Raw genomic sequence first — 25,855 nt, 5'->3', positions numbered from 1 at the left:
CTTGCCGGCATCTTGGGTGGGCTTCTCTGTTCCCCTCTGGTTCTTCCAGGAGTCATCCTGCGGCCGGGGCTGTGTGCTGGTGCTGGTCTCCTCCTGGTGGGCGGGGCTCTCTTTAATGGCGTGTGGAGCTCACCTCCGCGGTGGATCCTGCAGGGTTCGCCTCAGCTCCCGTTCACGGGGTGTGGTGGCTGAAATAGTTCCTTTCCACTCACAGTCCCGCTTGCTGCATCCGTTTTTCTTGTTGGGCGTTTTGGTTTGTTGTTTCCCTCGTCTCTGCCGGTCGGAGAGTGCCGCCTCTGTGGGCGGGGGAGGGGAGCAGGGTTCTGCGCTTCCCTCCCTTCTCGACCTCTTTTATGGCAACTTTCTTCTTCGGGCAGTTTGCTGGAGTCGTCCGTTTATCTTCCGTGTCCCAGTTCTCACTGGGACCTGCCGCTTTTCCTCCCTATTAATTTTTTTTAATGGGAGATCTTACTCGCAGCGTCTCCTCGCCGCCATGTTGCCTAGTTTTTTTTTTTTTTTAATATGTGCCATTCTCACTGGTGTGGGATGGTATCTCATTGTAGTTTTAATTTGCAATTTCTCTAATTACAAGTGATGTTGAACATTTTTTCAGATACCTATTGGCCATTTGCATTTCCTCTTTGAAGAAGTTTCTTTTTAGCTCTTCTGCCTATTTTTTGACTGGATTATTTACTTTGTTTTTGTTGAGTCTTATCAGCTTTTTGTAGATTTTTGTGATCAGTCCTTTATCATTAGTTTATGTGCAAAAATTTTCTCCCAGTCCGTGGGGTGTCTCTTTGTTTTGGATACTCTCTCTTTTGCTGTACAGAAGCTCTTTAATTTAATGTAGTCCCAGGTGATTATCTTTGCCTTCACTATCACTGCTTTGGGTGATGAAAAAATATTTTTCACTGACACTTTTTGTCTTCCATTTTTGTTAATGATTTGCATTCTTTAAAAAAATAATTGGGTTTTAAGCATAGCTTGTTTTCTGAATCATGACTTTATATTAATTCCTTTACCACCTGGTATTTACAAGCAGTATTCTGTTCACTCTGACTTTAAATAAATTTTAGTTCATCTTTTGATTGCCCCAGAAACTTGCGAGTTTCCCTTACTGTATAGTCACTTGAATTTTTTCTTTTCCTTTTTTCCCCTCTCTCACTCTCCTGCTTCATGTAAATCCAATATTCCTCAGAATTTTCCAAAGCCTGGCCCTCATATGAACTGTTGGCTTAATAAGGTAGGACCTAGAGTAGAAAGGAAGAAGCAGGTGATGCTCTACACAGGAGTCTTCCTTTCCTTTGCTCTCCCCACGTCCAAATTACTTATCACCTAAAACACTAGACCCAGATAAATCTTTTTCTACTCAGATATTCATCATGTATGCTCTTCTTCTCAGACCCATCTTCTATTAAAATCCAAATCCTTTTAGAGTCACCACCAAGCTCATGGGGCTGGAAGACCTAGTTGTGTTGTCAGTACAGTTGCAGATGATTGAGTAGATAAGTTCTTCATAGTCCTTAAAATCCTAACCTGGTTCTTCTAAAGAAACAGCAATATTTGTGGGCCTCCCTGGTGGCGCAAGGAGTTAAGCACCACTCTTTGAAGCAATCCACAGACTCTGCAGCACAAGTTCAATCCCCGGCCAGCCATGGAGCAACCCACATGGCGCAGCAGACCTCTCCTGTCTCGCCTGCTGCTCCCCTCAGCAGTGTATTTCAGTCAGTCTGCCTGTTCTATTTCCCACTCTGTCTCTGGTGAATCCTCTCATCCCCCGCATCTCTGGCCTGTACCCCAGCTCTTGCATACATAAATAAATAAGTCTTTAAAAAAAAAAGAAACAGCAATATTCGTACGAGGTAGGCAGAAGTGTTGCCTTATGCATGTTTGAAGAGTTTAATTATCAGACACTTTATGATTTTATACTCTCATAACATAGCTCAGGATTTGCAAAGAGCCTAATAAGTAGGCTATACCTAATACTATTGCCATAGGAACAGAGCTAAATTTGAAAAATTAAGATGAAAGAAAACTTCTATTTATCCTGTAATGTTTCCTTAGTATGTTTTTTAACAAGTACCTGTTGTACACATTGTACAGGAAAGAAGCCCTATTTGCTTCTTTTAGTCTACTTGCTGGTTCAACAGTTTAAAAAAAAAAAAGGTAAATCAAACTCAGGTCAGGTCACAGATTTCATCTTTAAGTAAAAAGATTATGGGCATAATTCCCATATATAGTATCCTGGCCTCAAAATGAGGCAGCTCTTTATTGTCATGGCTCAGCAGGTCTGTTCTACGGCTGTTGCCTACGTGTTCTTTTCAGTCCTTTCTTACCATCTGAAACAATCACCTGGAGATGACATGCAGTTTCCTTGCCTTTGCCATGTGATCCATAATCTAATTCAAACATAAATTTGAAAGCTGCCCTTGAGTTGTCAGCATTTTTTTCTTCTGTTCGTCTGAATTTCAAAATGAATTATTGTTTTCTGTATCAGTAAATGAAATTTCATTTGGGTTTTTTTATTATATTTATTGAAGTAACATTGAGTGACAACACCATTTTTCAGGGGTATAGGTTCCCACCTGTACAAATGTATGTTCTGACACTGCACCCACCAACTAGAGCACCATGGTCAATTGAGTAGCCTAGCGCCTCGGTCCCTACCCCACCTTCCCTTCCGGTAGCCTTAGTTCTGCTGTCAGATTTCAGGGATTTGGTTTGTTTTGTTTCTGTCTGCTCTTTGTTTTGTCTTTTAATATTCCACATGAGTGAAATCATCTTTGATTTATCTTTCTCCTTCTGGCTGACTTTATTTAGCATAATCCCTTCCAGTTCCATCCTTGTTTTCACAAATGACAGTATTTCATCTTTTTTTTAATAGCAGAGTAGTATTCCATTGTGAATGTGTACCACATCTTCTTTATTTCTTCATCTGTCTTTGAGCACTTAAGTTGGTTCCATAGCTTTGTAAATAGTGCTGCAGTACACATAGAAGTTTGTATATCACTTCAAATTAGTGTTTTTTGTAGCCTTTGGGAGGGATTTCTGGATCGTATAGTGGATATAGTTTTTATTATTTTGAGAAACCTACATGATGTTTTCCATAGAGGCTGAAGTAGTCATCATCTCCTTGAATAGTGTACAAGGGTTCCTTTTTTCTCCACACCCTCGCCAACACTTGTTTCTGGTCTTATTCTATGGGCTATTCCCACAGGGCAGGGTGAAGGTGATATCTCATTGTTGTTTTGATTTCATTTCCCTGATAATAAGAGATGATGAGCACTTTTTCACATTGGCCATCTGTTTGTCTTTGAAGAAATGTCTGTTTAGCTCTTCCATCCATTTTTTCATTGGATTATTTGTTACATTTTTGTTGAGCTGTATGAGTTCTTTGTAGATTTTGGTCTCTTGTTAGAATATGATGTGCAAAACTTTTCTTCTGTTTGGTTGAGTGTCTTTGTTTTACTGTACCAGAGCATTTTAATTTTATGTCATCCTATTGGTTTATTTTTGCTTTGTGTCACTTGGCATTGTAGTCAAGTCCCCAAAGACATCCCTGCATCATAGTATGTTTTGCCCATTTTCTTATATTTATTTTATTATTTCTGGTCTTAGATCCAAGTCATTGATCCATTTTGAATTAATTTTTGTGCATGGTGTGAGATAGTGGTCTACTTCCATTCTTTTGTTTGTGGCTATCCAGTTTTCCTGAAACACCATTTGATGAATATACTTTCCTTTCTCCATTGTATAATCTAAGACTCCTTTGTCATAAATTAACTGCCCACAAAAATGTGTTTATTTCTGGGCTCTCAATTCTATTCCATTGATAAGTTTATCTGTTTCAATATTAATACCATACTGGTTTTGATTACTTCTGTTTTATACTGTGGAAGACTGGGAGCACACCTCCATTCTTATGTTGAAGTATGTTCTTTCTATCCCTATATTACTGAGAGTTTTTATCAGAAATGGATGTTGGATTTTACCAAATTTTTTTGATGGCTCTATTGAGATGATCATATAGTTCTTTCCCTTTGTTGCTATGGTGAATGATATTGATCTGTGTATATTAAACCATCTCGGCATTCCTGGAATAAATCCCACTTGGTCATGGTGTGTGATCGATTCAACTTACTAAGATTTAGTTGATTTTCGTTGTCTACATTCATCAGGGATGTTGGTCTATAATGTGGGCGGGGTTGGCACTTGGTGTGTGATGCCTGTATCTGCTTTTGCTATCAGGCAGTATTGGCCTCAAAAAATATATTTGGAAGCATTCACTCTTCAACTTTTTAGAAGCATTTGAGAAGGATAGGTATTGGCTTGTCTTTGAAGTAGAAGTCAAAGTAATGAACCTCTGATCCAGGCCTTTTACTTTTAGGGAGACTTCTGGTTACAGTTTCAGCCTCCTTGTCATTGTTCACATTTTTTTCTTTCTGATTCAGTCTTGAAAGGTTGTGTGATTCTAAGAATTTGTCATTTTCTTCTAGATTTTCCAGTGTTTGCATAAAGATGTTCATAGTAGTTTCTTAATGATCTTTATTTCTATAACATCTGTCGTGACTTCTCTTTCATATCTGATTCTTTTACTAGAGTTTTCTTTTTTTTATCTTAATGAGTCTAGCTATAGGTTTGTCTACTTTGTCTGTCTTTTCAAAGAACCAACTTTTGGTTTCATTTCAGTGTCTGTTATTTCTATTTCATTTATTTTTACTCTATATATTTCCTTCTACTGGGTTTTGGTTTTATTTTTTTTCCAGTTCCTTTAAAATTTTCATTTTCAACATAAAAATAAGTATCTAAAAACTTTTTTACACAATGTCCATCATCTAATACTCTAAATATGTCACTTAACAATTTTTCTAGCCATTTTCAATAAAACCATTATATTCAAGACATATCTGGGAGAGGAGAAGATGGAGGACAGACACACTCTTCGTGTCATCACTCCCCCCACACACACCATAATACCAAGGATAAGTGCCCAGGGGGTGCAGCCACATCTAGAACAGAGCTGGTGAAGTGAAGATCATTGTCTCAGCAAGAAGGAGAGCCAGAAACCATCAGAAAGGGAGGAAAGATTGAGAAACAGTAAGTCAGGAATGGTGACAGTTCACTGGAAGGACTATGAGCCCTTCCCCCAACAGCCCTCCAGGCTCTCCCACTAGCCTAGAAAGAAGAGAGCATAGTCTGTTCTACAGTTCAACAAGGGACACCAGGTGACCAGAGACTAGGTGTGGTAGTGGAGAGAAGCACACAGTTGTTGCTGATGTGGCCTCTGGACTCTCAGGAGTGTCTGTGGATGAGCCAAGGAACCAGGAAGACATTTATACCACCCACGTAACCTCCAGTCTGCACTTAATGGGAAGCTACAGCAGGCCACAGTGAACTTGGTCTGCTTGGTGGCTTTTCAGAGCCACTTGGATCATATTGGGAGCATAGATTTTTCCAATGGGGTTTTTCTAGAACATTGACTTCCCAGAGACTGTGACCATACCACCCACCACTCCCCCTCCTGCCTGTGTAAAACCTCAGGACTATGCTCACAAAGAAGCTGCAAGCAAGGAAGCCTGTCTAACCCCAGGTAGGGGAAGGAGCAGCCAGATCGCACTTGTGCATAGACTTTTCCTAAGGGGATTCTAGACCACAGACTTTCCATCTGACTGCAAAAGTAAGGCAGTTGGGGTGGGAGTGGGGAGGGAATGAGCCCAGTGAAACTTAGTTTAGGATTGTTGGGGTGCTGGTGATGGAAGGGGTGTGAAAGTATATATTTGTAGACATTTGAACCTATAACCCCTGCCAGAACAGTTACAATGTGTACCCCAATAACCGTAATATAAAGGGGGAAAGAAGGTGGAACAAGCCTGAGAAAGACAGGCATTCCCAATATCCCTTACTCTTTCCCAAAAAGGGGGGAGGGGGACTCTTAAAATTCAGCAATAAAAAAACAAACCAACTCTATTAAAAAGTGGGCCAAAGATCTTAAGATACACCTCATTAAAGAAGATATATAAATGACAAATAAGAATTTGGAAATTTGTGCATGCCTATGTTTATTGCAGTAGTATTTACAATAGCTAAGATATGGAAACAACCTAAATGCCCCGGAACAGATGACTGGGTCAAGAAGATGTGATATATATTCACAATGGAATACTATTCATCAATCAAGAAAGTTAAACTCATGCCATTCACAGCAACATGGATGGAGCTGGAATGGATTATGCTTAGTGAAATAAGTCAGAAAGAAAAAAATACCACATGGTTTACTTTTAAGAAGAATATAGGGAATCTGAATAAAGGGCCAAAGAAAAGAGAGAGAGGCAAAACTTGCAGGTAAACCAAAAGCCTGAGGCATACAGCAGGGGAGGGAGAGAGGGTTGAATCAAAATAGGGGAGGGATGAGCACAAGATATGATTAGAGTTCACAGGTGATGCGGTGGTGGGAGAATTATGGGGACTACACATGAGCACATAAATAATATAAGAAAAAATAAATGAATTCATAAAAAAGAATTTGGAAAGTTGTTCCACATCATGTCATCAGGAAAATGCAAATTAAAAGAATGACTCATCTATTACACTGGCCAAAATAAAGAATACTGACAACACAAAATGCTGGTGAGGACGTGGAGCAACAGGAACTCTCATTTATTGCTGGTGAAAATTCAGAATGGTATAGTTACTTTGAAAGACAGCTGGGTGATTCCTTACAAAACTAAACCTACTCTTACTATATAATCCAAGTCATGCTCCCTTTCCCAAAGGAATTGGAAAAATTTTTTGCCCACACAAAATCCTGCACAGTGATAATGTTTATAGCAGTTTTATTCATAATTGTCAAAATTTGGAACCAACTAAGATTTCCTTCAGTAATGGACAAATCTGCAAATGTAATGTTTAACATTTTCAGCATCTCAGCTCTTCAAGATGTTGACTTAACTATTAAAGTGTACCTTTTACAAAATACTCACTGAAGATAACACCAGCAACTTGGCAGAACAGGAGGATCCTCATACACACACACATTCATTTCCCAACTTAATAATAATTTGGCGCTATCCACAAACAAAAGTTAACGCTGTAGGAACTTTGCAATCTAGGTTAAAGATTATGAAAACCTGGTGGAGTCCAAAACTGAGGAGGGCTGTTTTGAGAAGACAGGCTCATACCTGGATGGCAGACTCACTGACCATGGTCTCTGCTACAGACCTGGAGACAACCCAGTTCCCCTGTGTACTTCGCTATGTCTACATTGGCCTTGTTCCTGCCACTAGCACCACCATCAAAAGAAGTCATGCCAGTGGACCTTGGTCCTGGCTATGGACCCAGAAGCAAGCACTGACCCAACTCCAGCCCCTCTCTCCAGGAGAAAGTCCTTCCCGCCTAGGGACTCCAGGAGACACGCTGATCTCTACCTCAGGAAGCAGGGTGCTGAACTCAGTCCAACTGCAGATTCTGAAACAACTCTATTAACTCAGCTCCAGCCTGTCTCAGACACAATTCAGGAGGAGTCCTACCTGCCCACAGATGTGCTGAGAGACTTGTCTGTCCAGAGGCAGGCCTGCTAACCTCAGTCTGACTGTGGATCTTGAAGTGACTAATCCAGCTCCATTCCCTGTTGAACATGGTCATAGATAAGTCCTGCCAGTCCAGAAACCCACCACATATCTAGGCCCCTGGAGGTAGTCCGCTGACCTCGATCAAACTGCAGATGGACCAGCAATGGTCCAGGAATATTCCCATTTATCCTTACTCTCATTGGAGGACAAGCCAGTTTTACCTCAAGTCAGACCTACCCACAATGGTCTAACCGCAAATCCTCAAGCAGTCCTGTGACCTGACTCCATCCCCACTCAGCCTCCATCTGAGGGTTTTCCCGTGCTTCTAGAAACCCAGCAGGAGGTGCTCCCACCTCCTGACTGGAAGTCCCTGGTCCCAACTGTGGACCTTGAAGCAACCCTGGGACTCGTTCCAGCCCCTTGCTGCTATCCTGGGCACTCCGCCCCTCCTAGAGACCAACCCAGTGACAACAGAAGCCCACCCAGCGACCCAGTGGGAGCCCACACCTCCAATTGTATCTAGCAACAAGCATCTGTCTGCTGACCCAACCATAGATCTTTGTTCCTACATCAGCCCTACTTATCAATGTCCTCAAGGTTGTCCTGTCCACCAAGGATCAGACAGGATCTGTGCCTGCTCCCAGGTATGGTAACAGATACACAATTTGTGTACCCTAGTGCACACCCAACAGCAGCCACATGACCTTCTCAAATCCAGCTCAGATCCTGGAAGGCAATATCATCCCAGAGACCCAACAGGGGGAATGTTTACATGCTGAAAACAGTCTATAAAGACAGAAAGAGCTGTTTGCTCCTTCATATGCACAAACTCTAACACCATGCTAAACAGATCATGAAAAACCAGGCAAATATGGAGCTACCAATGGAAACTAATAAAATTCTAATAACAAATCCCAGAGAAATAGGAGCTATGAATTGCCTGACAAAAAAATTAAAAATAATCACCCTAAAGAAGCTCATTGAGATGCAAGGGAATACAGACAACAAAATAAAATCAGAAAAGCAATGCATACACACGAGAGAAGTTAATAGACGTTGTTTAGTCCTTGTCAGACCTCATGACTTGGACACAATATTAATTGCTGTAATTGTAAAACATTTATGTTTGGGTCTCTGTGATTTCCACACTCCTGGCTTTTCTCCAGCTTCTGAGCGATCCTTTGCAGCCTCAACCTTCTGAAGTTTAATTGAGTACCTCACAACTTTTTTCCTGCTTTTCTTCTAATTTATACTCTCCCTAAGCGCCATTGTTCACATCTATGACTTCAGTTATCATCCAGATAAATGCTCAACTTCCAGATCTAGAATAGTCTATTTGACATCTTAACTTGACTCTTAAAGGCACCCCACAACATGTATAAAATAGAGCTCATAATCTATTCTACCATCTTACCTCCACCACCACTCCCAAATACAATGCAAAAGCCCTGCTTAGTTTCTGATTCATAACTTAAGAACTTCTGTCTCATCAAAAAGCTCTAAATATCTATGGTGTTACACAATTCATAAAAATCAGGAGTTTCCTTGACTGCTGTCTCTCACCTCCTATAGCTAATCCAGGACCCTTCCACAGTACATTTTAGCTCCTTAGTCAATGTAAACTTTGAAGCTATCCATTTTCTCCAACACTACCACCAACACCCAGTTTGAACTACCCTATTTCTCATTTCTATTACTTAAATACTCTGTTAACTAGTATCCTCACCTTGACCCCGCCTCTTTCCAGGCTATTCTAATGCTACAGCAATATTTTCCAGACAATTTTAACCTTGTTATTCTCTGCTTAAAGACATTTAGGGGCATCTCATTTTGGAATTTAGGTATGTTCCCATTATATCCAGAGCACTACACAATTTGAAGGCAAAAAATCAACAGGTTTTTGGGTTTTTTAACCATACAACGCAATTTACCTTTACAACCTCCTTTTGCTTTATGTTCACTTTCTATACTCTAGATATCCTTTAGTGTCTAAAACTCACTTTGCTCCCTTCAACTTCAGGAATTCTGCACATCCTTTCCCTTTTCCCTCTAATAACCTCTCCTCACCCTCCTTATTGATTGCCATGTATCTTTAAGGTTCAGATGTAAGCAGTTTATTTAGGAAACCTCTGATTTACAGTGTCAGGATACTCCCACAATAGGCAGAACTATATGTTTGTCCTTCACACTTAATCGCTGCTGTGTATTCAATAAAGTGCTCAGTGCTTGGCACTTAGTAGGTCCTCAAAAAATACTTGGTTGAAAGAATTGAATCAGTAATTATTCTTCAAGCTAAATTTTAGAATCATTAGGAATTTTAGTGAAATTAAGGTTACTCATTTGAGAAAATGTGACATACTATCAAAATTGTTACTTACTAAATCTTATTACTCTTGTGAATATGGAATCACTCATTCTTATTACAGTACTTTAGGCCAGTTAGTTTTATGCTACTGTATTTAGAATGTTAGAAAAGTATGTGTCTTGTAGCTAAAACTGTAGTATTTATATAATTTTTTCTACTCAATCATAAACTTGATATCAAAAAAACTGGGGTAAGTTCTCTAGATTTTAGGTGAAGGATACTTTGTTACTGAGAAGTAATCTTCAGAGCAGTGCCCTACCCTTGAGAATTTAACACATTAACTGGTTTGGGAAATTTTTATATTATAATAAACATGTATAAAACTTAAAGCTTATTCAGTTCTTTCATATAATTTGTTACTTATTCATCCCTAAATCCTTTAAGGTAGGAATACTACTGATAAAGAATTGAATCTCAAGGATATTAAGAAACTTCTGTGATGATTAAAACAATGAGTTTCTGAACCAATTGTTATATCCCAGCAGTTACTCTTTAAACCTTATGCTTTTCATTGTTATGTACAAAGCAACATGAAGGTACTTAGTTGGATTCTAAGTAACTTATAAGGCAGAAACTCTTCTATAATATTCCTTCTTTTTTTTTTAGTAATTATATTTTTATATGTTATTTGTAACATTTTAAATTACTTTCCTTATAGAAACCTCCAGAAGTTTAGCCTTTTTGGAGACATTAGCGTTCTGCAACAGCAAGGAAGTTTGTCAAATACATACCTCAGCAAGGTGGACCCTGATGGCAAAAAAATTAAACAGTAAGTTATCTAATTAATGGAAAGAGACTTATATTAATGATAATTCTAGATGTTCTAAGATATTGTAAGGTACAATCAGAAAAGTAGTAATTTTTTTGCAGTAAAAATCTTATGTCCCAGAAATGCCTTAACCATAAAATATAGTGATCATTATATGCCATTCTATGTCATAAATCTTTAAGGCAAATCAAAGGAATTTCCTGGGTAATTATTCTGTTTCAAATTGTTATCTTCCTGGTTGGCTTTGCTATAACATAAATTATCATCTTTTTGGCTATTCTGGTGTAAAATGCCACTTGCATGAAGAACTTATATCTAAATGTTTAATACATCTGTATGTTCAATCTATGTGTTTAATATATCTTATATTTTAATGTGCATTTAATAGTATTTATAATAATACTGCGGATTGGATAGAAATTAACTAATGAGATGGGTCTCAACTTTGCATGCCATTTCCCTACCTATTTCAAAGTGACTTAGAATAATAGAGCTAAATATTAACAGAATCATTGTGGCATGTTTTCCTTACAGAATTCAACAGCTATTTAAAGAAATACTCAGTAATAGTAGGCAAATGAAATGGCTGTCCTGTGGGTTTATGCTGGAAATAGTAACCCCAACATCACTGTCATCTCTCTCCAATTCTGTTGCCAACACCATGGAGCACCTGAGTTTACTGGACAACAATATTCCTGGTAACAGCACCCTTATCACTGCAGTTGAACTGGAGCGATTTGTGAATCTGCGCTCACTTGCCCTGGATTTCTGTGACTTTACAGCTGAGATGGCAAGAGTCTTAACTGATAACAACCATGTGCCTTTGCAGCGACTATCTCTCCTGGTCCACAATGTTTCTGTGATGCACAAGTCTCTGGACAACATGCCAAATGATGAGCATTGGAAAGCCTTGTCACGAAAGAGCACCAGTCTTCGGGTTTATATAATGGCTTTTGATATCAAGAGTGAAGATATGTTGAAGATTCTGAAACCCAGTATACCACTAGAGAAGATTCATTTTGATAGCTACATCACTTGTGTTTCAGGAGCTATTGTTGATCTTATATCCAGGCAGTATGATAAGTTTCTCACTCATTTTATACTGATGAATGATGTGATTGATACATCTGGTTTTCCAGATCTTAGTGATAACAGAAATGAAGATCCGTTGGTTTTATTAGCCTGGAGGTGCACAAAGCTGTCTCTTCTGGCAATTCATGGTAAGGTGACTTCTGTTTATTATAAATTGATATTGACATTGGTATTATACCTTAAACATTTTATGCCAGTACAAAGAGAGCACTGATATTTGTAGTGTCAAGAAATCTTACAAGTTGATAGGCAGTAAAGCTAGTAAGATACACCGCTTGTCATAGAAAGCCATGTTTCTTTCCACTGTCTTCCATGTTACTTTTTTCTTATACGCTGTGATTGGTGCTATTTTACAAAAATGGCATCTGAAATTAAGAAAACACATCTACCTGCAATAGATCTATTTCCTGAAGATTGCTATAAAACATAGCATAGACGAGAAAGTTTGATGTCTGTTATGCACATTGCCTCATGTTCTAGATTCCAGGTACCAACATACTCACTTATATGACATTTTTTTTTAAGTATTGGTTTCATTAGTTGTTATATGCTCCTTGTCCTTAATCTTAATGTGAACTATTCTCATTTTGATCAAGAGCTGCTGTTCTCACAAGAGAATGTCTTCCTTTCTGGCACTTAGAAGGCCTTTATAGGATACAAAGTAGAACATTTGTATGAAATCACCTCTCTTTATTTGCTCCATTTCTTTATTTTTTATATTTTTTAACCTGCATGTGTGTATGAAAAAGTATATATCTTGCTTTTCAAGTTCTGCTGTGTAATTTGGCCAATCAAAAGAAGTACTAGTAAAAATAGGTCAATACTGAAAAATAAAGATTTTTTAATATGATAAAGAGATGTCAGATGATTAAGTTAAGCCAGTCCTTTTTAAGGCTTTTTTTCATCATTCAAGAAATAAAATGTTCAAGTCTTACTAGATTATGAGAACAAAATGGTGGTCACCAGAGGAAACAGGGTAGAGGAGAATGGCAGGTGCATGTACTTCAGGTAAAGAGGGTCACTTGTGTGGTAGTGATTGGAAACTAGACTTTGGGGATGATAATGTAGCATATACAGATATCACATTATCGACACACCTGAAACCTATGTTAGAAACCAATGTTACTTCAATAAAAACCCAAAAGAAATAAGATGTTGAAAGCCCCTCCACCCATTTCTCTTTATTCCTTCCCAGAAGTACCATTTGCATAACTTTTATGCTTTATATTGACAAGTAGCATATATCTTTAAAGCTTAAGGTGTCACTTCATAACTGTACTACAAAGCATCACAAATGATTTTTCACTAATGAAAAATAACAGTTTACTGTGTTTTATAATTGAATGCATACACATGAAATAAGAATCTCTTTGAAACATCACTATCCAAAGCTATAAAATTATACTTTCAGCTTTAAACATCTCAATTTTAGCCAATGCAGCATCAGTACAGGATTACAGCATCTATCAGTTCACCACCCACAATGTTCTTAAAGACAGTGTCCAACTTCCAGCCATTCCCCTCAGCCCCTCCTCCGCCACGTTTAAGCAGTAATACTTCCTTTCCCAATGTCAATATATTTTTAAAGAAAAATGCCCAAAGTGGTGAGAAACAAATTTGCTTAAAAGACTAATTTACCAAATAGACAAAATAAACTGCAAGGAAATGACGTTGCTTGTCTTTGGCTTCTTTTTAAGGTTATACTGTATGGGCACACAACCTCATCGCCATTGCTCGTCTTCGTGGCTCTGATCTAAAAGTGCTTGAAGTCACTGAAGAAAGCATTGATTTTGACCAAGGTGAACTGGCTGACCAGGATGTGGATCCAGTGCATAACCTTATTGAGCAGGTATCCCTGGGCCTGGGTCAACCTTGGCATGCGGTCATGGACATCGAATCACTCAGTGTCTTCACTGAACCAAATCGTCATTTTTACAGAGAGATGCAAAGCTTCAGCGAAGACATTTAGCTTTTTTTTTTAATGTACAATTCCTGTGGTTACATATGCAAGTAGGGTCCTATTATGTTTTTTTTTTCAGTAGTGTGAATTAATCCCTTTGTGCTGTGTTTAATCAGTATTAGCTTTATAGAATTATATATGTATATTCTACTTCTTGATCAAAGAACGTAGTCGGGTATTGGTTTAGAAGTTCAAAGTGACATTGTACAGGGCTTTCACGGTTAATGGACTTGTTACCAAACCTTAAGGATATACAACCGAAAGTTGTCTGAGGTTGCTGGCTAACTTTATTTTTCACTGAGTTACTCTGCCTTTTTGATGTTTTTATTCCTTGTGTGTCAGAGCTCAGGAGCCAAACTATTTTTATACGTATATAGCTATATGTCCATAGCCTGGCGTATTTGTATGCAGTGCTCTGCATTCATACATTTTGATAACATTTCATTAATTTTGATTTGAAATAGAAGGGAGGATATGATCCCAAATGATTTATCTTTAATAGAAAAAGCCAAGACTTTAACTTTCATTACATATATAATAGTTGATATCACCAATTACCATTCTGAATTTTGTATAGTACTAGGTTAGAACATTGCTTAATCCTTTTTTAAATGCATTTACATAAACATAAACAATTTGTTGAATGTTTTAAAACTATATCTGACATAATTTTATTCATCAATTATATTATACATTCAAGTTAGCTTTTTAGCCCAGATTTCAGATAGTGGAGGAAGAAACTACTCCAGGGTAAAACCTCCTAAAAGAAAATCAAATTACAGAATTGTAAACACATATGCTTGCAAACAAACATTAGTCGTGAAATCCCTAGCAACAAGTCACTGGATTTTTCTCTGTCAGCACGCGTGTCAGCTGCCAAAGAATAGACTTAACTGAAGAAGTGCCCACATGCTGGCAGGGGCCGGCTCACTCTGGCCAGCCAGATACTGCTAGATTGTAATATTTAAGGTCGATTTTCGACCTGCGGTACACAGCTGTGCTGTGGCTCAGTCAGCAACCTCAGAACTCTGAAAAAAAACAAAACAAAAAAAAGAAAAAAAAACATGCACCTGTTTCACTGTGAATAGTGAATGTAAAGGAACGAAAGGAAAAACAGAAAGCTTGTTCTATCACAGGTATGAGCTGCTATGATACATGAAGAACATTCCATGAAGTATGTTTTAAAACCTTGTTATATCTGAGAGGCTTTAAAAGCCGATTTAACTGTTTCAGGGCAACCGCGGTACAGACGTGGTCTCTGTGAGACTTCCACCTGACCCCAGTTTTAAGTGGTACGAATGTTGTGCATTTAATGTTAAAGGACAGTCTGCAATAATAAAGTAAGTAGCCAACATGGGTGCCCAGCAGTGCTGAGACCTGGCTGCTCTATTGTAAGCTTTGGAAACACAATTTATGCAACAGATGTCCAGATATGATTCTATTTATGGAAAAAGTTTATATGTGTTTTACAAATGGTTTTACCATCTTATATTAAAATGACCTTTTGACAGGTGTGCACTGTTTTGTCTCCAGTGAGCACATACCATGCGGATTTTATATGTACATCAGTAGTGTGAATCCACTGGCACAGTGTGTGTAAATGCCAGATGTGGTGAGATTTTATCTTATAAATGTGATCAGATAAAATAACTCCTGACAGAAACTGTAAGGAAACCAGCTGAATGTTTGACCTGATGACTGATGTTGTATGGTTTATGTTAAATGTATATTCTTTTAATCAATGAATAAAGCATTAAAAAGTGATCATTGTAATATATTTTATTTATGTGAAGCATGAAAACTTTCAGTGTAAAATAAACTGCAATAATCCTTATATTGTGTATAATCATGTTAGCACCTACTATAGTTGCAACAGAGCTTAAATTTAAGAATATAGATCATAAGTCTTAGGCTGAACAGTTTGGAGCATTTTAATATTTTTTAATTCACTTTGACAAAATACAAGTTCAAAAATAATAAACTGGTTAGCACAAAATCCAGTGTATGCATTTAGAATATATTATTGATATGGTAAAACTTACAGACTATAGCAACTTAATATCTTTTAAAAATTCCTATACTAGAACTCCATAATACTTTGATATGCCAGTATTAAATAGTTCATAAACCTCTATATTGCTTTAGTTTGACTTTGTAATTTCCTTTCTTGGTCATTGAGACAAACAGCAATCATTTATGAGAAAGAAAATGGCTTCATTTCTTTCTTCCACCTTTCCTGCATTAATCATTCCAGATACTGACTCTTCCAGGCACTGCCTGATCGTGGAATAAGCCGGTGTTTACGAAGAACTATCATTATACCTACTGAGCCCTCATTTCTTGAGCACACCTAACTCCCTAAAATGAATCAAACTTTTTATGTATTTAAAATACCAAAATAGTACCCAAAATGTATGGAAAAGTCCATTTACATATATGAAGAGCAAACAATGTCAAAGGTATTGTAAACCCTGAAACCAGGAGTCTCAGCATCTGTTGTCTACTCTAAGATCTGGCTATAATGCCACATTGCCCACTCTTCCTTGAGTTTCAATTTCCCATCTGAAATTTTATTATCTAAAATTGATTTTTCATTGAAAGTAATTAGCTATTTAAATGCCCAATAGGTATATGAAAAAATGTGCAACATCACTTGAAATCAGGGAAATCAAAACTACAATGAGAATACCATCCCACACCAGTGAGAATGGCACATATAAAAAAAACTAGCAACAAATGATGGCTAGGATGTGGAGAAAAAGGAACTCTCCTGCACTGCTGGTGGGAGTGCAAACTGGTCCAACCACTATGGAGAGCTGTCTAGAGTTTCCACAATCTGCTAAAAAAGGAGCTTCCATATGATCCAGCAATCCCACTCCTAGGTATTTTACCCAAAGGTCACAAAAACATTAATTCAAAAGGACACCTGCACCCCTATGTTTATAGCGGCACTATTTACATTAGCTAAGCTATGGAAACAACCCAAATACCCAAAAATAGATGACTGGATCAAGAAGAGGTGGTGCATACACACCATGGACTATTACTTAGCAATCAAAAAAGATAAACTCATGCAATTTACAGCAACATGGATGGAGCTGAAGGGATCATGCTCAGCGAAATAAGCCAGAAAGAAAAAGAAAAATACCGGACAGGCTCCCTCATAGCAGGAATTTAGAAAACCTAAATAAGGGACCAGGAAATTTAGAAAACCTAAATAAGGGACCAGGAGAAAGACTAATGATGATAAAGTGAAAATCAAAATCAACAGGCAACTATAAACCAGAGACACACTACAGGGAGGGAAAGGGAGTAGGATCAAAACAAGGGGAGGGGGGGAGAATTTTACGGAGATGATAACCAAGATGAAAATGCATACACTGTACAAAAATGAAAAATGATGTAAAAATATATAAAATAAAAATTTAAGTCAGCAATTTATATACATTAACAACTTATGTGCAAGATCATCTTTGAAAAAATGTATTAAATATTTTCAAAACAGCTTACAATTCTAGCAAAAATGGAAACATTAAACACCCAGACTTCAAATTATACAACAAAACATTAACAAAACAATGTGGTATTGGAATGAAAATAGACACACAGATCAATGAAACAGAATTGAGAGTCCAGAAGTAAACCCACTTCTAATTCATGACAAAGGAGCCAGGAACATACAGTGGAGAAAGGAAAGTCTATTCAACAAATGGTGTAGGGAAAATTGGACAGCCACTTACAAAAAAGTGAAACTAGACCACTGTTTCATGCCACACACAAAAAATTATTTCAAAATGGATCAAAGACTTGGATGTAGGATCTGAAAACTAAAAACACAGGCAAACCACTCCAAGACATTGTCTTTGGGGATGTGTTTGGTTTCTCAACTCCAAGGGATATGAAAGCAAAAGCAAGGAAAACAAAAGCAAAAGTAAGTAGGACTACCTCAGCTATTTGGAGTTGTAGCCAAGGATCCACAAGTAAGTATAAAAGACTTGGACCAGATTATATCTTACGCTATGACTAAAGGCACCATATTCAGAAGAGCCATTCCACTTCCTTTTAGTACACTTATTTTCAGAATTAACTGTGTGGTTTTTCGGTCTATGAAGTAGAAAGACTGACTGCGACAGGCATAGTTCTTCTATGGAAGAACTTGAAAAACACTTAGCTACCCCTATATAAACTTGAAATACATGGCAATGAATAAATACTTTTAATAACCCTGAATCAATAGGAAAATTTATCTTCAGAATATGTAATAAGTTAATAGAACATTAAATGTTTTAGGAATATTTTCACATTAAGATGGTTAAAATAAGTTTGTGCTTAAAAAAATAGACTAATCAAGAAATACTCATAAGCAAAACTTTGAGAAAACATAGGATAAATTACCTAAGAAATACAATTTATGTGAATACTGTGGTGAGCATTTTATAAGCACTTTTGAAGAATTTTCTAAAATCTCTCATGGCACCTCTGCACTATTTATTCCCATTTCAAATGAGGAAACAGGCACAAAAAGGGTAATAACCTTCTCCAAGGTCATAAAACAATTAGGCAGGTAATCAACATTGAAACCAGGTTATATTACTTCTATACTTTCAGTCCTAAACACTAAAACCTGTTACTGGGCAGATAATATTTCTTAACAACCTAGTTCTTCAAAAGTATCAATATTAAATTTTAACATTCCATCTCACCATTCACCAACATTCTTGAGGTATTTCTTGAATTGTATTAACTGCCAGTCATATGTTTGTGTGCGGAAAAACACCAAAAATGTAAATGTACTACATAATCTGTATAATTTTCTTCTAATTTACAATAAGAAAAATTACACAATTGGTATATGGTTGGCCTAATTATTGGCAAAAGGCAACAAAATAAATATTAGTATAACCACTACATTGTAATTATAATTCTTTCAAGAAATTAATCAGTTTACTTACCAAGGATGACATATTGTTGGGGATTTTTCAAGTGACTGGAATATATATAATTTTGGTCCTCTATAGACACTAGCTTAGCTATGGACGAAATTTTTAAGACTAGTTGGTTAAGTTATAGTTTTGTTAACATCATTAGTTGCCTAATTTGACCCTATTTTCTGCCAAATTAATAATTTACCAATAGAAAAGATCAAAATAATAGAAATGAAGATACTGAAGTTAGGTGATAAATACATAGACAAAGTTTCAACAAAAATAAAGAAAATATTAAAAAGTACCCAATGGAAAACAAAGAGCTGAATAAAAAAAAGTGAAAACTTCATAGATGTGTCAACAACAGACTCACCAACAGTTTTTTTTTTTTTTTTTAAAAAAAAGGCAAGAGGCAATCTATGACATATAGGTGCACTCCCAACAAATCAATACAAAAGGCCAACTCTCTTCACAGATCTAGAGAACAACTAATATGTTTTTCAGCAGAACAAGGCTTCAAAGACAAAATATTTTAATAACAAATATCCAACAGAAAAGACATCAGATAATTTTTTAAAAAACAAGATACAGTAGTAACAATATGGGGGGGGAGAAACAATAGAAAAGTAGGGAGGGATACTGTATCCTTGACTCAAGTGTAAAACTAAAATGTGTTATTATTCTGAATGTGAGGGAAGAGAGAGGGCTAAGAAAAATTCATTGTTTAGGAACATTCTCTTCAGAAGTAGCCCCAAAATTATGACAATGGTATTTATAGAGAATGAAATGTAAACTTAGTATGTGATTCGGCCTAACAGTGACTATTTATATGATGATAATGCAAAGACCATGATAGACTTTCAAATTTTAGATCAACAACGTATTATGCTTTTAGGCACACTATATTGCCAACCATGAAAATTAAATGTATAATAAAGAGAAAAATAGGATTCTGGCCAGGGTGTGGTAAAAGGGGAAGTGGAGTAAAGGGAAGAGATACTAACAGATTTAACCACATTAAAATTACAGCAGATGACCTCTGCTTTCCTGACAACTGTTCTTCTAAGCAAGTGTAATTCAATAAATCCCTTTGCTGTTCTCAAAAAAAAACTTAAAAATTAATTAAAATTACAAAAGTAACAATAGAAAACTTTAAATATCCACCCCCACTCCTGAAAAGGAAATAGGAATGGAAATAGGATTTAATTTGTCATCTTAAGAAATCAATCTACAAATTGGTAAGTTTAATAAATCGAGTGGATAAATCAGGATTTAGTATAAGGATATCTTCTAAAATCACCAGAATAGGGAAAAGGAGAAACTAGGATAAGAAATGCAGAAAACTTGATATTCATCCTAAGAATCTCTATTACTTGATCTTTTCCCATTTAGTTATATGCTTCAATAAAAATATTTTAAAAGTTAAAAACATTCATTTATTCTAGAACCTCAAAGTATCTTAAACTACTCAGTCCATATTAAGTTTTCTTGTCTGCCACTGTGCTCTATGCAAAGCTCTCCTTACCTCCTCTTAATTTTGCTTCCTCATTTTTCCAAGTCTGATCTGCTTTCTCTACTGTCCTCTTTAAGTCATGACAGGCCACCCCCCTCCATAGATAAACCAAATACCTTCACTTGATTGGTATATTCTGCACAAGTTCCATCTCCTTTTTCTTTCCTTTTACTTTCCAACCAAAAAAAAAAAAAAGTCTTTAATTCACCCGCTAAAATATCGTTTTTAAACACCAAATGAATAATGATTTTTATGTCCCTCATTTATTGAAGCATTTTACTTAGTGCCTGTCTTCTTTTTTTCTTTTTCCCCCAAAACATGGGTAAGAACAGAGAGGAAGAGGAAATACCTCACTAGAACAGTGTTCTAAAGAACATCTAGGGAAATGCTCTCATGAAATATTCCAGTTACAAACGTGTCACTGCTTTGTTCCAGAACAGTTAATCTTCTGGCCTTTGGCAATGAAGAAAAAAAATCCAAATACAGAATTAAAAACAAGGACCTCCCTGGTGGTGCAAGGGGTTAAGACACAACCTATGAAGCTGTCCGCAGCCTCTGCAGCACGAGTTCAATCCCTGGGCAGCCAGAGAGCAACCCACATGGCGCAGCAGACCTCTCCTGACTTGCCCACTGCTCCCCTCAGCAGTGTACTTCGGTTGATCTGCCTGTTCTGTTCCCCTCTCTGTCTCTGGTGAATCCTCTCACCCCCACACCTCTGGCCTGTACCCCAGCTCTCATATGCATAAATAAATAAATCTTTAGAAAAAAAATTAAAAACAACCAACTTGTAGGCATAAATATTGTGATATTAACTATACTTAATTGCCTTTCCTTTCATAATCATATTAATGTTCAAGAATACAAACCTGAATTAGGGAAACATTCTAAAACTACTTAGTCCAAAATTCAAAATGATGGTTCATTTCCTCAATACTGCCCTATAGTAAACTTCAACATGCCCGCTAAAAACAGCAATATCTTACAAATTAAGATAAAAGCAAGAAATAAAACTATATCAGAAGTCTAAACAAACTAAAAAGACTGAAATTTAACATGAAACAATATCCTGGTTTGCTTTAAAATATAATCAATTCTTGGGGCCTCCCTGGTGGTGCAGGTGGTTGAGCACAGCGCTGTGAAGCTGTCCGCTGCCTCTACAGTGCCAGTTGGATCCCCGCCGGCCACAAAGCAACCCACATGGCGAGGCAGACTTCTCCTGTCTCGCCCACTGCTCCCCTCAGCAATGTATTTCGGTCATTCTGCCTGTTCTGTTCCACACTCTGTCTCTGGTGAATCCTCTCATCCTCCTGCACGTCTGGCCTGTACCCTGGTTCTTGTATAAATAAGTAAAATCTTTTAAAAAAATTTAAAAAAATAAAATATAATCAATTCTTAGTTTAAAAAATGTATTGATTTGTTGCTTTTTCATTCACTTATCTTAACAAAAATATATCATCTTTCTTGTAAATAGACATGAATGACTGAAAGACCCATATAAAAGTACTGGTAGAAGAAAAAAACTAATGGAACCATATGGAAAAACTAGCTGATCTTATTATTATCAATGCCAAACAAGTCTTTAAATGAATTAAAATTTATTTAATCAAACATAGTTACTTTCACAATTGTCTACAGTCATAGTAAATACAGTTCTTGGCATAAACACAGCCTTTGGTGTTTAAAACATACCTGCAAGATTGCATATATAAAACTCCCATTATTATTTATGTGATAGTGGCTCTGTTACTCAAATTAAAATAATTACACTATCTAGAATAAAATAAAAAGGAAATAATTTACTCATAAGATTCATATTTAAATCATCTTTATTTACAAAATACTATCCTGAGAATTATAATTTCATGAAGCTTCAATTTGAGCAAAAGTATAATCACTTAAGTAACAACAGTTACTTAAACTGAAAATGAGAGAAGTCAAAATTACTTTTGAAGAGGACTAAAAATTTTGTCAAGTTTCTTGTTGTGGTTCTGCATTTTCAGTAGTAGGCTCATTTGAAGGCAGAATCGACTCTGAAGGAAACTCACTTCTACTTTCAGGATGTGGGGGGGGTGAGGGAAAATATCCAGCTCTTGGGGGTAGAAAAGGAGGGAAACCTCTTGATGAATAGACATTTCTCACTGTTGAAAGAGATTGGTAAAAGACATTTTTAATGTTAAGCACCTCTACTGCAGTCCTAATAAATCATAAGCTTATAACTTCCAGCACTGATTTTTATATTGAAAAATTGACACCAGAATAATTACTTGATCTAATAAATGAAATTTTACATTTAGAAAAACATACACTCGCCAACTACACATAACTAAAGGAAACACTATTAATTTTACATGTTTTTTGACCTATGTAAAGCTAACATCTTAACACTTTAAAAGATAGAAATTATTTCCAAATACACAAAACTTCTTTTTAAAAGTTTTCACGTGTAATTTTCACCAGACTTAAAATTCAAATCAGTAGTTCCTAATTCTAATTTGGCATTATCCTAAAACATTTCCAGTTAAATTAAAAATCATATCGGAAGCCTCCCTAATGGCACAAGGGGTTAAGCACCTCACTATGAAGCAATCCGCAGACTCTGTAGCACAAGTTCTATCTCCAGCCTGGCAGGGAGCAACCCACATGGCACAGCAGACCTCTCCTGTCTCACCCACTGCTCCCCTCAGCAGTGTATTTTAGTCAGTCTGCCTGTTCTGTTCCCCACTCTGTCTCTGGTGAATCCTGTCACCCCCTGCATCTCTGGCCTATACCCTAGCTCTTGTATGCATAAATAAATAAATCCTAAAAAAAAAAAATCATATTGGAAGCGCTCCCACCCAGCTGTAACTATGCAGGTGCTTCTCCTTCCCTTTCTCCTTTTGGTTATAAACTGATCCTTTCAAATGTTAAAAAAAAAAATACTGAAATCCCCAAATAAAATTCATTTTAATTCACCGTGAACATTAAAAATAATGGAGAAATAAGGGAAGGGAATGAGCACATGAGACAAATAATAGGCTTTTTGTGTAGCGTTTGTAACCATGTATTTATTCTGTAGAAACCTACATTTCTACATGAGAATGTATAGATATAAAAACAAATTGTTTTTTGTTTCTTATGTGATCTACAGAATTGACTAATCAAGTGATCAACTGACTAATGAAACACATTAACTATTAATTAAAGAAGATAAACATTTGAGGTTATAAATAAGTAGGGCTACATGGGGACTACTTATAAAAAAATTTTGTTAAATACTTTATCAGCAATTTTAATGCTAAAATATAAATTGTAATTATTTTTAATAGTTGACAACAATAGCAGTTTCTAGCAAGTAAGGTACAAATAACTTTAGTCTTAACATATGACTGCTACAAAAAAGCTAATGATTTTCTTGACTACAGTATCTATCCAGTGATAGCTGGCTAATTTCCCAATTTGAAGAAGTAATGGCACACTCCCAGAATGTGAGAAAAATTGTCTTCCACTGTGTTACTACATGAATAGAAAGTGAAATTAAAAACTTTGATTTATTCTATAAGACATATATTAAGTTTTTTAAAAAGCATACTTGCAAATGAAGGAGGTGGTGGGCCAGGGAAATCCCTTGGAGGAAAATAATCTCGGGGAGTTCCATACATGCTTCCTGGAGGAGGCGGAGGAAAAGGAGGACCTCTTCTCATGAATGGGCCCCTTGTGTCCACTGGAAACAATGGACCTCTGACTGGATGAATCGGTGGGGGGACAAAACCAGGGCCGGTTGCTTCACTTTCAGCAGGGAGAGATGATTCTGACACATTTAAATTCTATAATAAATTGACATACAACAGTCACTAAAACAACATAAAATTTCCAATAGTTTTCCAGAAAATCTTAGGCTTAAAGTAAAGCAATCACAAATATTTTAGAAACTCAATAGAAAATAGCTTTAACCAACAAAATAAAATTCTGGCTGAAGATAAAATACAAAAATGGTCCCAAGAGCACCATCAAAATATACATTCTTTTATGAAGTACATACTGAAAAAATTTAAAGAGCTTATATTTATATTTTCAAAGAAACCCAAAGACTGTAAACACAAAAATAAATTATAAAACACTAAATAAAGGACCTCCCCGGTGGCACAGCGGTTGAGCACTGGGTTGCGAGGCTGCCCTCAGCCTCTGCAACGCCAGTTCGATCTCCGGCCACCGGGCGAGGGTCCCACATGGCGCACAGACCACTCCTGCTGCGCCCACTGCTCCCCTCAGCAGTGTACTTTGTCAGTCTGCCTGCTCTGCTCTGCTCTCCACTCTGGCTCTGGTGAATTCTCTCACCCTCCCATGCTTCTGACTGTACCCAATGCTTGTATATTTTAAAAAAAAAAAAAAACCTAAATAAAAATCCAAGGGAAATTCCAAATTCTTGTTTAATTAAAATAAACATATTCAAGTTTCTGGTCTGTAAATAGTACTTTATCGCCATAAGGTAAAATCCAAGGAAAGGGAAGAAACAGCTGTAATGCTAATTAAGAAATATTTGTTAAAATGAGAGGATAAGTTTGATATTAAAAAACCTAGTAAACCATTCCATTTCCATTCTAGTAAACCATTCTAGTAAACCAGCAGGCTCCTGAACATATAAGAAATTCCATTTCAATACTTACACTGAGATCTTCTCTGCTATCAATTCTATTGGATTCCATTTCCAATGGTCCATCTAGACATAAAAATTAAACCATGAGAAATACATGACTTATCACTTCATTCCTAGATATCTCCAGATCATAAAGGACACTGATTACCTCTTCACTTCCCTTGTTGGCACATAAACCAGCGTGACACCATCATTCTATGTATTAGGGCTACAAGAACAGTTTGCAATACCTGGAAATTTTGCAGATGCCAAGTTCTAGAAAGCCTGTGGCAGCGATTTCCTCAGTTTGTTCCCAGGCAATCCTGCTATAGAAGCAGCATAAGGAGATTTCTGGGAGGTAGCATCCCTTTCTTCATTTTTCTCCTGCCCTACTTCCCCTTCCTTTTCTCCCTTCCTGTCTCTCCTTCTTTTCTTTCCTCCATTTCATCCTTCCTTATTTGTATATGAAGTGACAGATTAACATCCATTTAGCCACTGTTTGTAAATAAATGCTTCTTGACTTTGTTAAAATCAAGAACTGCTCAGTCTCTGAGAACCTAAATTCAAACCCTTTCTCTGGCCACAACTACCTCTCCTCTCCTAGTTTTCTGAGTGACTCACTACCCCTGTTTTTCCATGTCACTAAAGATTCTAGTCCTCTCATCTAATCTCAGTCTCCTCCTTTACTTACTTCCTAATTAAGTGAACTTCAAATCCATTGACAATTTTTCACCTGTGCTTCACAACATCTAGTCCTATATTAACCCAACCCTCCATTTCTACCTTGTCTATACCTGAGTCACTTAGCACTTTTAGGGTAAAATAAACCATAGCGCTGTGCAGACTGGCACCACTCCAGGATGACAGATCCCCAGTCAAACTTGCAGTAGCTCACTACCAAGCCTACCTTCTGTATCTTCTAAGCCAGCTTTCTCCTCAGCAATTTCAAACCTCCATTCTCTTCAAACCTAATACCAGTCACTTAGAAACTCTCTTTAACTTTGTATAAATACATCAATGTAGCAGCAACTAAATTCCTATGATCTTTCTT

General features: G+C 36.9%; 2 protein-coding genes across 2 annotated transcripts in view; one reads left to right on the top strand and one right to left on the bottom strand.

The window, feature by feature from the left end:
* FBXO33 (F-box protein 33) overlaps positions 1–13,763 on the top strand; it is a gene marked incomplete at both ends in the record, with an annotated part of 34,183 nt that extends 20,420 nt beyond the window's left edge. The window contains 3 exon segments of the mRNA XM_084240030.1: positions 10,592–10,702; positions 11,237–11,922; positions 13,492–13,763. Of these exon segments, the coding sequence (XP_084096156.1) occupies positions 10,592–10,702; positions 11,237–11,922; positions 13,492–13,763 (1,069 nt within the window).
* Positions 13,764–22,156: 8,393 nt separating this feature from the next.
* MIA2 (MIA SH3 domain ER export factor 2) overlaps positions 22,157–25,855 on the bottom strand; it is a gene marked incomplete at its 5' end in the record, with an annotated part of 86,479 nt that continues 82,780 nt past the window's right edge. The window contains 3 exons of the mRNA XM_084240512.1: positions 22,157–22,330; positions 23,761–23,995; positions 24,836–24,888. Coding sequence (XP_084096638.1) covers positions 22,161–22,330; positions 23,761–23,995; positions 24,836–24,888 — 458 coding nt within the window. The 3' untranslated portion in view covers positions 22,157–22,160. The remainder of the gene's footprint in view (positions 22,331–23,760; positions 23,996–24,835; positions 24,889–25,855) is intronic.

The sequence above is a fragment of the Talpa europaea genome (genome assembly GCF_964194135.1).
Source record: "Talpa europaea genome assembly, chromosome: 8".
In the NCBI taxonomy this organism is placed as follows: domain Eukaryota; kingdom Metazoa; phylum Chordata; class Mammalia; order Eulipotyphla; family Talpidae; genus Talpa; species Talpa europaea.
This window is presented reverse-complemented; position numbering and strand designations above follow the sequence as displayed.